We start from the raw sequence: 14512 nt of genomic DNA, 5'->3' as shown, positions 1-14512 counted from the left end.
TCCATGGTTACTTTATAATTGAACCCTCACCAGTGTGTTTCCAGTTATCCTTAACATACCCAAAAATAACAGGCTGTACTGCATTGTACTGTATTGAGTCAACATTCAGTGAATGGCCGGCCTATGTAGTGTCAGCAGATGTACAGACAGAGACAGCTAGCCAGCTGCTCTGCGTGGATAGGCCAGCCTGGCCCAGCTCAGCATGCCGTCAGGCTCAGCTCTCCCGGACCCAGAGGAAACTTAAAGGTGCTGTGAAAGACTAAAAGTGGGCCAGCAGGCGTTGCAGCCTCCTGTTGACCTAGCTTGTTCCGAGGGTCCAGGTACAGAGTGATGACAGGACTCCTCCTCTAAGGACCACATTACTAATGTGTGAGGGTGCAGGAGGAGCACACCTAGTGATGAATCACTCCTCTGCACCCATGGCATCCTCATAAGTCAAGAGTAAAAGTGTTCGGTGCACGCTCACTAAAAGGGTCCCTCTGTCCACCGTACAGAAACTCCAGCAAGCAACGGCAGAAGGGGGGGAGGGTAAGTGGTGCGCGCATGGTGCATAGCCTGAAGATCTACCTCAATCTTAAGGAAAAAGCCAGTCCCTTTGGTGGGTCACTTGTTTTTATTGAGCACTGTGAACTTAGGGAAAGTAACTTTCATGCCTGAGCAGTGTTCTCCTTAATAAATGAATGTAATGTGTACCGTGTTGAACTAAACTGCCTCATGGGCAGGGAAACACAAGCACCTTAATGTCAAGCAGAATTTATGTGTTTGTCTATGGAAAACATTTTTGGTGATTGTAATGGTTTTCGGTGTGTAAAAGTCAGAGACAGAGCGTCGTAGTTCACAGTTCTAGAAAATAAGAAATGTAATTATTGCACAAAATATCCTATCCTGATATTTGTGATTTTTTGGAAATCATTACAAAGAACATGGGCACATTGCGTTTGGTTGTACTTATTTTTTAGTCTTCCTGACAGAAGGTTAAATATTTTTGTTTAAATGCCCTCCTCCCTCAGAGTTGATGTTGTACTATATTGGTGATGTTGGGGGAGTGTGTAGCATAGGTAGGTAATATATCACACACTCCAGGAGGTCTTCCTGGTATGTTCCTCAATAACGAAGTCCATTCGTTAACTTCCCTTCAAAGGCCAAGTCCCCCGCTGCCCTTTCAGCAGCCATTGCAACTTACAGTACCATCGTCACCCCACCAAAGGTAGAAAAAACACATAATCATGCCTCTCTCCCTCAGACAGGCTCTATCGTTGCCTCTACAGCACATGAAGAATAAGCAGGCCCATTACCAATCCCTCATGCCTGGTTATGGCCATAATTATCACAGGCAAAATGACCTGCTCTGTTTGGTCTGCAATAGAGGGGGTGTGGCTCTCTCTTCTCTCTTCTCAACCAATCTCTTCTTATCTCCTTACCTCTTTTCTCCTCTCTTTTCCTGTCCTCTCTTTTCCTCTCCTCTTTTCTCATGTGGTGAAGATGGAGCTGGTTTAGGGGAGTCCTGCCAGTTCATTAGAATTCACAGGGTTCCACCTCCCCACCTAGCCAGGCTAAGCCTCTCACACAGCCTGCCATGCCTGTTATAATCTCTGACTCGTTCTTTCCTTTTCTTCCCTTGCTTAGAACACTTACCCCTTTCTATCTCTCTCCCTTTCTATCTCTTCCCCCCCCCCCTCTCTCTCTCTCTCTCTCTCTCTCTCTCTCTCTCTCTCTCTCTCTCTCTCTCTCTCCAAGGACAGCTTCATTTGAGAGAGACACAGGGTGCTTCATTTAAAAAAGTGATTTGTATTGATTTGTTGGATTTTTTTCAGATAACAGTTTAAATGGATAAGGCTGTTTATTGTAGGCTACATCTCTCATCTATTTTTCTCTAAGTATTTTTTACATTTACAGTTTTTCTGAATTGCTAAAACACTAAAACCCATTGGCTGAACAAAGTTATCAGTTGCCTAAACTCATGTAGCTAATTGTGCAGTCTGTTGTCAATACCTTAAACCATTTCACATGGTAAAACACAATTTGCAAATCTCACATAGACTTTTCAGCAAAACTCTAAACACATTCTCATTCTCAAAACACATTCTGCACTCTAATGGACATGTCATCCATACTGGTAAACACAAATGGCAACAATCAAATACAAATAGAAAAAACATGTCATTGACTAAACACAACCACTCAAAATTGATTTCACTTGTTTTTAAATGATGTGACACAACCAATATAAGCCAATTCAGAGAGTAAACAGGTTGTTGAAAGTGGGAAAATATTCCTTGTGATGTCAATGACCCTGACCCAGGCCAAAGACAAGAAGAAGCACATTGATCACATGTTTACTCCTTTGATTTTTGTCCCTTTTACTGTATAGTATTGTATACTGTAGTGCAGTGCATTGTAGGCTCTATACTGTACAATTACGTAACAAATGGTATGGCCCTGAACATTGCACTTTCCATTTGTTACAGAAACAGTACTGAATGTTCAATAGATTTAGACTGGTTGCAGGCTTATATCAACAAAGAACAAGAGTGAGTGGCGGGTAGTGAGATGCAGGGTATAGTACTCTGATATATCGGCCGATATAGAAAATTACTGTAATGAAATAAAAAATCCAGAAACGCATAACAACACAAACAGATTTCCCTAACATTCTGCCCCACTCGTGTTGCCAACAGGGACGTTGTAGAGTGCCCTTTGGTGACAAACTATGCAAGGCCAGTATAGTACTGTATAGGGCTACAAGGAGGAGAAAGAACAAGAACAATTGCAAAGAGCAAAGCAGAGTAGTAATTTCTGATAAATGTTGAGCTACTATGATAGAACATGTTTTCGTTCATCAAAAGACAATGACGGATAAATATGAAATTAGTTTTGAGATAACGTAAAAATGTACTTCTCCTTGAGAACTATATGTTTTGAACAATGTGTTTTCAATTTTTTGGTGTATTGTTTACTGACTGCTTGATAGTGTATATCATTTTGATCACTTTGTTTATGATTTGAGAGCAGTGTTTGATTTTGAGCACAGGTAAATCTGTTTTGAGGTGAAAGTCTGATTTTGAGGACGGGTAAAACTGTTTTGAGGCGAAAGTTTCATTTTGCAAGAGAATTCGAGGTTTTGTAAATAGTGCTTGAAGATGAGGTTTTGTGTTTACAGTTTTGAGAAAATGGGTGACTCTTTCAAGAATGTGTTTTAGCAATTGTGAAAAACTGTATAGTTAGACGGTTGTGGATTTCTTGATCTTGATCAAATATAATAAGGGTGGTTCTGTTAAAAAAATGTTGACCCGTTAGACTGTGTTTCTCATATTACAAACTACCCAGAGTCGAAGGAATTGGCATGGTTTCCCACCCTTATTACTGTAAAGCCAAGAAAGCGATGACAGCAACATCAACAACCTCTATGAAGTGGCTGCCGTACACAGTAGATGCTTGGGGGCATCTGATGCTTTCAATTAGAGGAGGCGCAAGTGGAGTTTACAATGCTGATCAAATTCTCCATATTCAGAATACCTTTAAGGGTCCAAATATAATTTGAAACTAACATTAACTCCCCTGCAAAAGAACATTCTAGGTCTTTGACATTGTGCTGTTTATTTCTATCCCTTGCAAAACTCTTTTGTCTGAACTGAAACATGTTCTCGGGTACAGAGTGCCATTGTTGTTGTCAAACTAATCAGACTACTTTTATATGGAAATATGATTTGGAATTGGTGGAATGTACTTACTCTGTTGGGGAAGATTATGATTATTTTGTGGGATCATTTCATATATTACTCCTATTTAATTACTGTCAGTCTACTAACGCTTTTGTCTCAATTCCCCTCTTGGTCTCATGCACATGTCTCGTGTATACAGTGTATACAGTACACTGTGTGTTTGTGTGTGTGTTGTGTGTAAATGTGTGTTTGTTGGCAATGGCGGAACTGAGCAGAGCTGGCCTAAGGCTGTGAATATAAAGAGCAGGGAACACTCACTAATGGAGATCCTTCCCTGATCACACTGTCATGTGTCTATCAGTAGCCCTCCCTTCTCTACTGCTTCTGTTGCAACACTCCTCTCCACACTGCTCTACAGAAAACCCATTTCCCATAATGGCTGAGGAGCATTTTCTGTAGGTAAACATTATATTTAATATTTATACTTAAGGCACAACATCCATGTATGTTTCCACACTTACCATGCTCATACTAGCATTAAGTTTCACGTGAGAAAACCCGGCTCCCTGCTCATTTGAAAGAGACCCAATAGTCTCCCCTTCTCTTCCTGAAAAACGATATTTCCTTTGTTGTCTCTATGATGTATTGAAGTCTTCCCTACATGTGGAATTCCTAGGAAATTGCCTAAAATGGCTCTAAATTGGTTTATGATTGTCAAGGGTATCTGTATGGGTAGCTACTACTACCATTCAATATTTTGCCCTGCAATCCCTGGCATATAAAATTGATTTGTATTGTTTCCGTTTGTCTGTCAGACCGTGTTAATGTGGTTTAGCTGTTCAAGGCAGGAGGGCCCCCCACCCCCATAGTTAGCTATGATGAGATGTCTCCTGTCGCGGGCAGGGTTGGGGGGTGGACACAGTCAGCTGGAGAGTCCTGGGGCTGCGGAGCGTAGAGTGAAGGGGGATGGAAGGGTGGGGGGAGGCCGAGCGGCTCCAGTGGTGCAGGAGTTAAGGTGGTATCAGCTGTGTGGTGAGCCCAGTGCGTGGGATGGCTACTGACAGACTGCTAATGAGGCCATTATCGACTCTGGTCCTCTTCTTTCCTCCGGGGGCACCAGTGGAGGCTCAGCGCCTCCTCTCAATTGAATTCCATCCCACAGGGCTTGTTTACAATAAATACATTTGCTTGAATTAATCAGTGAGGAGAGCGAGACACTTGACTGGGCCAGTGTTTATGCAGAGCAGAGGCAATGTGTGTGTGTGGACCTGCCTCCGCAGCCAAGCTCAGCCCAGTGGTACACAGACTGTGGAGGGATGGGGTCTTCACACACCTCGGGGGACCTTCCAGTGCCGTCACCCTCAGGATGGTAATCAGGTATTCATGATGTTCCTGATGTACCATCAATACCTAAAAGGACAGACACATTCAATCTTTCAATCAGAACGTTCAATCAATTTAAAAGAAGGGTATTGAATACACATCAATCCATATTCATGCACACAATTGACACTCAGTTAAATGGTGTTGTCTAGCTTAGTCAATGTCTTAATGACTTCAGTAGCACCAGTATTGGCGTTCTGTCCCAGGTGATGGCCGGTGGTAAAGAGATTGGACTATCAAGTGCAGAGGAAGTGGTCTTGCTGGCAGCAGCTGTCCTCAGCCCCATGGCTCAGATCCAGTGTGTACCAGAGCATGGCCTGAGACAGTGTATCTGTGGCTGTCCATTCTGGAAAACGAGTGTGGACATTGGAGTGATGCCCAGGATTCTCCTTAGCTGAGAGTACAATACTGTAGCTGGTGTGAGCTAACCTGACAGGGCTGTGAGACTTGGGTCAGTGTCAGGGATAGGGAGAACAAGCACACAGAGAGGTAAGGGAACAATGGCATTGTGTTGACTCTCCTTGCAAGGATGCACAAAGAGAAGTGTTTTTCACTGAGAAAAAAAAGATCTTGCAGCCACTGTATACTTTTTATTTTATTTTGAAGATGACCTTGAGACGACTTTATGATGTTTACGGTATTGGTACTGTATCAGTGAGTGATTTGCGCAGTGTCTAGTTTTATTAAACACTCACTAGGTCACGTTTACACACCCACACCGAACACAATGCACTCTGACAAATCAACTCCTCCCACTCTCACTTTCAGAGACAGAGATGAACACAGATGTTCCACTCTCAGATAACCAACTTGCAGACAAAACTTTTTGTTATCCAGCCAGTCATCTTAGTGTGTGCAAATGTGTGAGTGTGTGTTTGTCTATATATGTCTGCGTGTGTGCGACAGCGATAGAAAGGTCATAGAGAGGGATAAGCCACGCTGTTTTCTAAACAGGAAAACAGGCACACAGAAGCACCAGCAGATGTAACTGTCCCCTCAGTTGAGTCTGAAGGATACTGCACTTTCACACAGTCGACCACAGAGTGACAGTTTACCCACTCCCTGCAGCGTGGGTAGGGGTTCTCATTCAGACAACTATGGGGGCTCTTGTGGTTCTAACCTCCAGACTTGACAGAAGAAAAAATCAGTTAAGTTTTTACCAAGGCATCCTTTTCTCTTGTTTGTGACCATGACACGCCTCATTTGAATTCTGCCACTGAATTCAATTTTGTTCATTAGACACTGTGCAGTGACAGAGCGATGTTGAAATAGCATGAGCAATATATTTAGTGTATCTAATGTTTCATACTAGGGGTCCTAATGAAAGACCTACATTTACTAGATTGATGGTGCCTGTTCAAGAGAGTTCATTTGAATATGATGGCATGTAGTAGTGTATGGTTTCCCCTTCTTTAGCAATCAGAATATTCATGTTGTATGTTTTGTGGAGACATGTACTGTTATGCTCTGTCTGGGCAACTTAACAACTAACTACTATTGCCTTTTTAATATGTACAGTACAGTATATTCAAAATGGATGAATAAAGTCACTGTAGTAATCGTGTAATAATCATCTGGCTTTAGGGATGAACCATAAGAGCATGTAGTTAAACAAGTTACAATTAAACAACATGAACCGCTATAAGTGCAAGTGTACCTTTAGAAAAACAAGCAACAATAATAAAAACAATATATCACCGCGAGTACAAAAATTTAAATCAGTTACCACTAACCACAAGAGCAACAAGTCTCTAAGCAAGAGTCATTGTGATCCTTGAGGGAACTATAGTTACTCTAGACTGCGGATTTAGCAAAGAAAAAATTTGTAGTTTGTCCAGTGTCCTACACTGACTGTATTCATAAACTGATGCTTTTTAGACTGCTGGAAAAAAAGCCATTAAATGTTTAGCGTTTTTCTCTCATGAAGAGATGATATGAACACCCGCTTATTTATGGAGATTCAAAATGAAGCTGGCTTGACCAGAACTGGATTGCACTAGAACCAGAATATTGTATCAGAGAGTGCCAGCTGGTAAAGGTCTGAGCAGATTATTGTATGAGGGAGGAAGAAAGACGGAAGGTGGGGGAAGAGGGAGAAGAAGAGAGAGGAAGATGGAAAGGTAGAGAAGAAAGAGAATGAGAGAGAAAGAGTATGAGAGAAAGGGGAGGGAGAAAGAAAGAACGATAAGGGTAAACTCATCCTCTGGTCGCTGTGGGGAGGAGGAGATCAGCAAAACCTTTTTCGTCACTATCTCCCCTTCTTCACCTGCCAGCGTGGTGTGAGGGAGCGGCAGGAGAGGAGAGATGTGTGTGTCCTGTGGAGAGGTCAGGGGAGAGGGGCTGCTCCGAGACATCTGGAACCATACAGATCTCTCCTATCTACAGACAAGTGAGGAAGGACAGGGCCACTGCTGTCACTGAGCCATGGGGAATTACAGTGCCTCTCAGCCCACCTCTTCCTCTCTCTCTCTCTTTCTAGATGTTCTATACGCATTATAATTTACTCATATCACCCTTTCTTTTTCCATTTCTTTTTTCTTCCTCCTCATTTATCTTTTTTTTCTTCTCTACTTCCTCGACCCACCCCTTTTTACTTTATTTTTCTTCCTTATCCTTTCACATTTGGACATTAAGAACGTAGAACATCTAGAGCGAAAGGAAAATCCATAAAGAAGAGATGTCTGGTACAGAACAGAACCACTGTTATGACTCTTCCAGTGAAGATAAGCAAGGGGCGATAGTGAAAGTGTGCTGTGTCTAGTGAGCCCTCAGACACCACTCTGACTGCAATCAGTGGGAAAGGGGCCAGCTTCTCTGCCTGAGCTCTCAGCGCCCCCACTGGCTGCCTGCTGTGCCAATCAAAGGCAAGGGGGCGGGGAGCAGGCGGACATTAGCGCTGATGTCACAGTCACATGGCTTCTCGTGTGGTCATGCTCGGAGGCTGGGAGACAGAGCTGTGCTGGCCAGCTGCTGCTGAGACAGCAGTAGAAGGCTTTGCGCTGGTGAAAGTGTTCTCTTATGGACTCGGAGCTTAATGATGTATTTTGTGATTTCAGCTATGAAAGGTAAGAGCAGAATGCATGCTGATCCACCACTGTGCATGAGACAGCCTCGGAGTAACAAGTAGAGAGGGGAGTGAAGCTTGTCTATTCACAGCCTGCCAACTCTCCATTTCAGCCGCTTGCAAGGCAAGAGTGTCACAGAGTGTGAGGGGAAAAAGGGAGAGTGAGGGAGCGAGATAGATAGAGAGTAATAGGAGGCTGCCTCTGAATCTGAATGTGTTGATGTCGAGGGTATTCAGTTTATTATATTTACATGATGTATTATAATATTTAATTTATTCATTATGCTATTTTATTCAGTAGGGAAAGTTGCATATTCCACATTTTAAATGAAAGACATGACGTCTGTAACGAGACTTGTTTTATTTTCACCACGTGAAGTCTGGCTTGGTGAGAGTGGTGTGTGTTTGAGTCTGGGTTTGTGAGGCAATTCAGAAACCAGACTCAGTGTGGTCCTCACCCTGATGAGGGGAGCAGATTGGGGCTCCGAGGTAGGTGTAGGGTCTTGGAGTGGATGTTAGGGAGGAAGGTGTAGGGGGACCTTGGGGGGCTCTGTCTGTCCGCTCTGCTTTTTAATCCTGTTGTTCCAGCCCAGAGGACATGTCTGCTCAGATGTGTGTGTCGTAGCGTTCAACGTGGGTCGCAGACAGGAGTCACAGACTTCACTGTCAGATGGTGATTCTTTGAGTTGATACTGGTGTGTGAACGTGTGATTGTGTGTGTGTGCACGTGGGTGGGTTGTCTGTGGGTATGTGTGTTTTGTTCCACTGACCTCATTTTTGGGGGTAGAAGTGTATACTTGTGTGGCCATGCAGGCTAGACGTGGTCCTCCCAGTCTCTATAATGTTGATCCTGCATGCTTAATCCCTCGGCTCTAACCCCCACTCTCTCTGTCACTCTCTCTCTCTCTCTGTCACTCTCTCTCTATGTCACTCTCTCGCTCACTCCCTCACTCTCTATCTCTCTCTCTCATTCACTCTCTCACACACACATGCCTCCCATCCTTTTTTGACATCCACATACCAAACACGTACACACACATCTATCCACACTCATTACACCACACCATTAAATGACACTCATTCTAGCGTGTACACACATGCACTTAATAAAGCCCAACACATGCACATACATTCACATGTACACAGTCATGCATGCATGCATGCACACATATTGCACGGCTTCACACACTATAGCTGAGGTGAGGAAGCGGCAGCTGTCGTATGCAGTGTCAGGGCTGGCCGAGGAGACGAGATCCCAGGACGGCTTCTTTTAGCCCTCAGCCTTCTTCTTGGCTTTCTGACTGAGGCACTGCAAACACACAGCCTCTTACTGTAATAGAGACTGTGGTATCTATTGTGTTCTAGATCTAGAATAAAAAGGTATGTAATTTGAATAAAAAGAGTGGAAAAAATACATTTGTGATGCAGTGTTCAGTGTGTTTAAAAAATATAATCTATACACTGTATTTGTCTGCTGTGAAGTATTTGGATTATAAATAAATGCAACACATTTGTGTTGCAATGTTCGATGGTCTTTTATGTCCATACACTGTATCTGTCTGCTGTAAAGCTGTTTGTATTGCAGTCACAGTGAGGGTGACTAGGTCCCTTTTAGACAGGTGAGTTCTGACGGCCTTCAACACCTCTAGACTGAGAGGAAGAGCCGTGTGAAATTCTCTCTCAAGGTGCCTGTCCATCATTGTGTGTGAGCAGGCTGAGGTACAGATTGCCTACTTCCTACTTATGTGTGAGTGTGGTGTGAAGTGGTGGGAGAGTGACAGACGCTGCCGCTAAGGCAGATATGAACATGACCCTCTGACCTACTGTCCTTCATTTGGGTGTCATGGAGAAGATATTTTGTTGAAATGGACTGTGGGCAGATTTCCGAGATTATTGTGATGACATATTTTTCCCTTTTGGGCTGTTGTGTGGTTGATAGAGAGATTAAATACTTGCACATACACCTTTTTGCTAATCTTAATTAATTATGATGAAATTTACTGTGGTTGGATAGGAAATTCTGTCCATTTAAAAAAGCAAATACTCTGTAGGATACCATTGTATTGAAGCCATAGAGTAGAAGAGACAGGTATTGACATTTATGCTACAATGTAAAACAATTTACAGGGTGTATGGACTTTAGTGGACAGATAGCAAAGTATGTCAACAAAGCATATATCTGTCTCTTTCTATTTTTCTCTCCTCTCTCCGTCTCCCTCTCTCTGTCTCTCACTTTATATTTCTCTGGGTGTCTCTCAACCTACATCCCTCCCACCATTCTTCTGCATCTCCAGCCTCACAGCCACACCACAGCCTCTCTCAAGTACCTAATTACCTGGAATGGAAACATCCCTCTCATTACCCCATGTAAATTAGCCAGCCTACTCAGCACAATTAAGATGAAAATTCAAAATAGTAATTACATAATTAAAGAAGGATGTTTGATGTGCAAAAAGACAGAAAAAAGTTGACTGTGTTTCATCTATATTATAATTAACCATTCAACAAGAGCAATAATTCTGTGGGCAATCGCAATGCTTTTTTAACCTCATCGCAATACTGGACTGCTGTCAGATGAGTGCTGTCAGATGCAGGCTGTAACTATGTGCTTTAGTGTGTTTACTAGAGTGTAAATGTTTCTGAACTTAAGACACACATGCAAAGCCACATCTAATTTTATAACTAGTTTAAGGGTTCTAAAACAAGTAAATAGATGTGCTCGGTGTCTCTGTGTATCAGTGAGTGAGGAAAGGCTCTTGACCAATGCATGCCAAAGACTCCCACACACACCACAGCAGGGTTTAACAAGCTTGAGTATCATCCATTAAGGACTGAGGACATTAGACAGAGTAAGGGAGGGAGGGTTTAAGGCAGAAATAACTTCATCAAACATGGTTCAAAAATAAGGTCAGGTTGCAATAAAACAACATTTGTTTACTGATAGCTTCATATCTACATACTGTACTGTATGTTGTGATGCTTTTTAACTAATGTGACTCTCTCCATTTGTATATAATATTACAAATATGAGGCGTCATGACTGACTGTATTCCGTACAAGTTCTGTTAAAATAAATGCTGAATACTTATGGTAGTATTAGTTTCAATCAATAATTTATCAAATGGGGTAAACAGCATTTATGAGACAGATAAAAATCAGAATAGAGTGAAAGCAAACATCAGTCCAGTCGACAGAGATCAGCAGTGAATACATGCTGGTATTGCATGGTGTGATTGCGTGTGATTTTGTGTGTGTGTCTGTGTGTGCTTGTGTTAATGAACGCCCTCCATGCTTGGCTGGGAACAAGCAAAGTGGTGTCTCTACAGGTTATTAAAGTGTGTAAGTTGTGCCGGTGTCTGCAGCTTGCAGTGAGACGCCTGCCTGCCTGCCTGCCTGCCTGCCTGCCTGCCTGCCTGCCTGCCTGCCTGCCTGCCTGCCTGCCTGCTTGCCTGCCTGCCTGCCTGCCTGCTTGCCTGTCTGGCTGTCTGGCTGACTGCTGGCTCAGACCACTGTGTGTGGATTGACTGGTTAATGAAATATTGACTGGCCATTGAAAGCATGGATTTTTTATTTAGCTGCATAGAAGCAGTAAGGACAGGGACGTGCAGTGTATAAAGGTGAAGAGAGAAATTAAACCTGTAGAGGAGACTGCCTAGATTTGTCAAAGAGAAAATGAAAGGACAGAGTAACAAGTCAGTGGATTATGCTCCCAGAGCAGTGAGGAAAAATTATGTGAGGGATGTTGTTCTCAGTCTGTTGTGTGGATGATTCAATCAGACCGTTTCACAGCAGCTACAAGTTCATTTATCGGTAATTTAACATTTCTACCAATATGTTTTTTTCATCCAGTGTAGCAGGTGTTATTATTGCTCTCTATTTTGCCATTTGTGCAACATGGCTGCTCTGTTCAACCCTGACTTCTCAACCTCATCTGGCCCAAGCTGAAACATTAACTGAGCAAAGGATTTGGAAGTGGAAAGGTTTTTCAACTACTTTTAGTGTCTGAGTGTTTTGTACCACCACCTTTTTTTCGACCCTGGCCTCTGGAGTGTTGTCCACTGGCCTTTTGAAGTTGCATCAAAGAGGAAATGGAGGAGAAAAAGCATTATTGATTTTGCGTTTTGTCTGACTCAAATACTGAGGAATAAAGACACGTAAGGTGCGAGGTGTTGGCAGTGGGGCACCTTTCTGTCTCTCGTCAGAACAAAAAAGGGAGAGAGGAGGGGGGGGGGGGGCTCCAGACTGAGCTGAAGTATTTTCCTCCAGAGCCTGCAGTGTTTGGCCTGTCCCTCCCCATCCCCATCTTTCTGTCTACATTCCTTTCCTGTCTCTCTCCGTTTATTTCTTTCTGTTTCCTTTTTTCTACCTCCAGTTTGTCTGATATCTATGCTCCGTACTCCAACAGGTTTGTGGGATTTAAAATTAGCCTCACTGTTTCCTTCAGTGTCCATCGTGGGGAGGTGAGGTGGGAACGGAATGGTTTTCTGGTGTGTGTGTGTGTGTGTGTGTGTGAGAGAGAGAGACCTCTGCTGTCTCTCTAGTGTGTTATCTGTGACACGTCAGAGGTGTTGTCAACAGCCTGTCAAACTCAGCACTTTCATGTACCTATATGCACAGTAAGGGCCAGGGTATAGACAGCTAAGCTATGGCTAACAAGGAGTGGTTGAATGAGTAAAGTTTAAAGTTTCTTTAAATTCTCTAAATTGCCCGCTCATGCTGTTCATTCAAATTCTTATTTGTAGGCTATAGCCTATATATATATTTTTTTTAAATTGTTATATTTTTTAATTACGTTAAAGTACGTTTTAAGTTAATTTAAGACCGGTAGGCCCTATATATTTATTGTTCGCACTTTCCTGCCACAGTAAATTCCGTGTTTGTGTAACATAGGCTACATCGCAACTAAACCGAATTCTGATTCTGATCCTGATGGAGATGGGAGAAGAAACCCACCCAAATTACCTTGGGTTAAACAGGCGTGGGAGGAAATTGCCACAATTGTTACAAATAAAGATCACATACATAGAGATTTCTCATGAAAATCTTTTTATAATCATTGAAGAAATATGCCTCAAAACAATGTAACGTAGCTTCGCAGAAAGAAGACCCTGGCCTCGCCAGCAGTGCGCACGGACCAAGCTTGCGCCCTTAAAATAGCATTTGAATAATACGCCATTGACTTTAGACCACGTTTTCCCTGGTCAGTGGCGGAATTGTTTTTCGGAAACAGCAAAATAGCACCAAGGAACGTTTGCGCCGGAACACGCCTAATTTTTCGCTGAACCGCCCACGGGAGCGCAAAGTCATTTCGACGTGCGTCTATGGAGGGAAAAGTCGGCTTTGCTTCGAGTGCAAACTAGGAATGACACTTGCGTAGTTGACTAAAGTCCATTGCGCTGGGTGCAAAGATAGGGCCCAAAGGTTGTTTATCAATCCGAAGAATGCTAAGAACGCAAGTATGTTCTTCAAGACCCCGAGGACGGAGAACGAATTGAGATGCGGGTTTTCTTGGCTATGGCGCAATACCCTGGACTCGCTTGATAGGTTATAGAAAATCAGAGCAAATTTACAGATGAGCCGTTTCATCAATAAAATAAGCACATTTTCAGCAACTACACTGCCCATTTTTCGTCACATTTTAATTCAGATGCTGATTTACACGTACCGTTTATCTAAAATATGAATAGTAAAAACGTATTGTTTGTCCGCCTCTTTCAATGACTTCTGGGAAATCAGATGCGTTCTCGCTGGCGAAGTCACAATCCGATGCATGGATGAAAGGGGCGGATCAAGAACACTTCTGGGTATTTTTGGCGTTCTTGGTGACTTGTGTTCTTTGGATTGGAACCGTACTTGGCAATGAAAGATGACGTAAAACGAGTTCGCAAGAACGGAGAAAAACGTGGATTGCTAAACAGCCTGTCTCTGGGTAACTTGCCTTAGACATACTTTTCCAAACAAAACATGTACAAAGCAAATTGTAATATCAGCATGAATAACAAAGGGAACAGCCTTGTTGGAACAGTTCACTTACAATTTATTTATATGTACATATTTTTTTGCAATAAAATAATGCTGCTTTGGTGCTAATTATAAGATGAAAGGATTTAAAAGGGAAATAGTATGCATTGAACTGGATGTGGTTTAAAATGGTGTGGCTTAAAATAGACAGACCAAGGTTTATCAGAGGCCTGATTGAGGGAATAGTCTTTCTCTCAATAAACAACATAACAGTTCTAATCTATTAACAATGGTGATTCACAGAAGGATGTCAAACAAACATTCCACCATGGTGCACCTCTTTGCCCTGTGGTCCTGAACACTGAATGGAGTGCAGGGTCCAACCTATAAGGGGGCCCTCCTAGACAATGTATGGGTGTGTCTGCAGGGGTGACAAGGTTGA

The 14512-nt window shown here is 42.8% G+C and overlaps 1 protein-coding gene across 2 annotated transcripts in view; it reads left to right on the top strand.

Moving 5' to 3' along the window:
• roraa (RAR-related orphan receptor A, paralog a) overlaps positions 1-14512 on the top strand; it is a 148636-nt gene that overhangs the window by 103521 nt on the left and 30603 nt on the right. The window contains exon 1 of one of the 2 annotated variants that reach the window (XM_084671612.1): positions 8013-8110. The exons of the other annotated variant lie outside the window; for it this stretch is intronic. Coding sequence (XP_084527738.1) covers positions 8080-8110 — 31 coding nt within the window. The 5' untranslated portion in view covers positions 8013-8079. Of the gene's footprint in view, positions 1-8012; positions 8111-14512 lie in introns of those variants that run through there. 2 annotated transcript variants of the gene reach the window in all.

The sequence above is a fragment of the Hypomesus nipponensis genome, chromosome 14, assembly GCF_054491055.1.
Source record: "Hypomesus nipponensis isolate SF chromosome 14, ASM5449105v1, whole genome shotgun sequence".
In the NCBI taxonomy this organism is placed as follows: domain Eukaryota; kingdom Metazoa; phylum Chordata; class Actinopteri; order Osmeriformes; family Osmeridae; genus Hypomesus; species Hypomesus nipponensis.
Note: the sequence above shows the minus strand (reverse complement) of the source record. Positions and strands in the feature narration are given on the sequence as shown.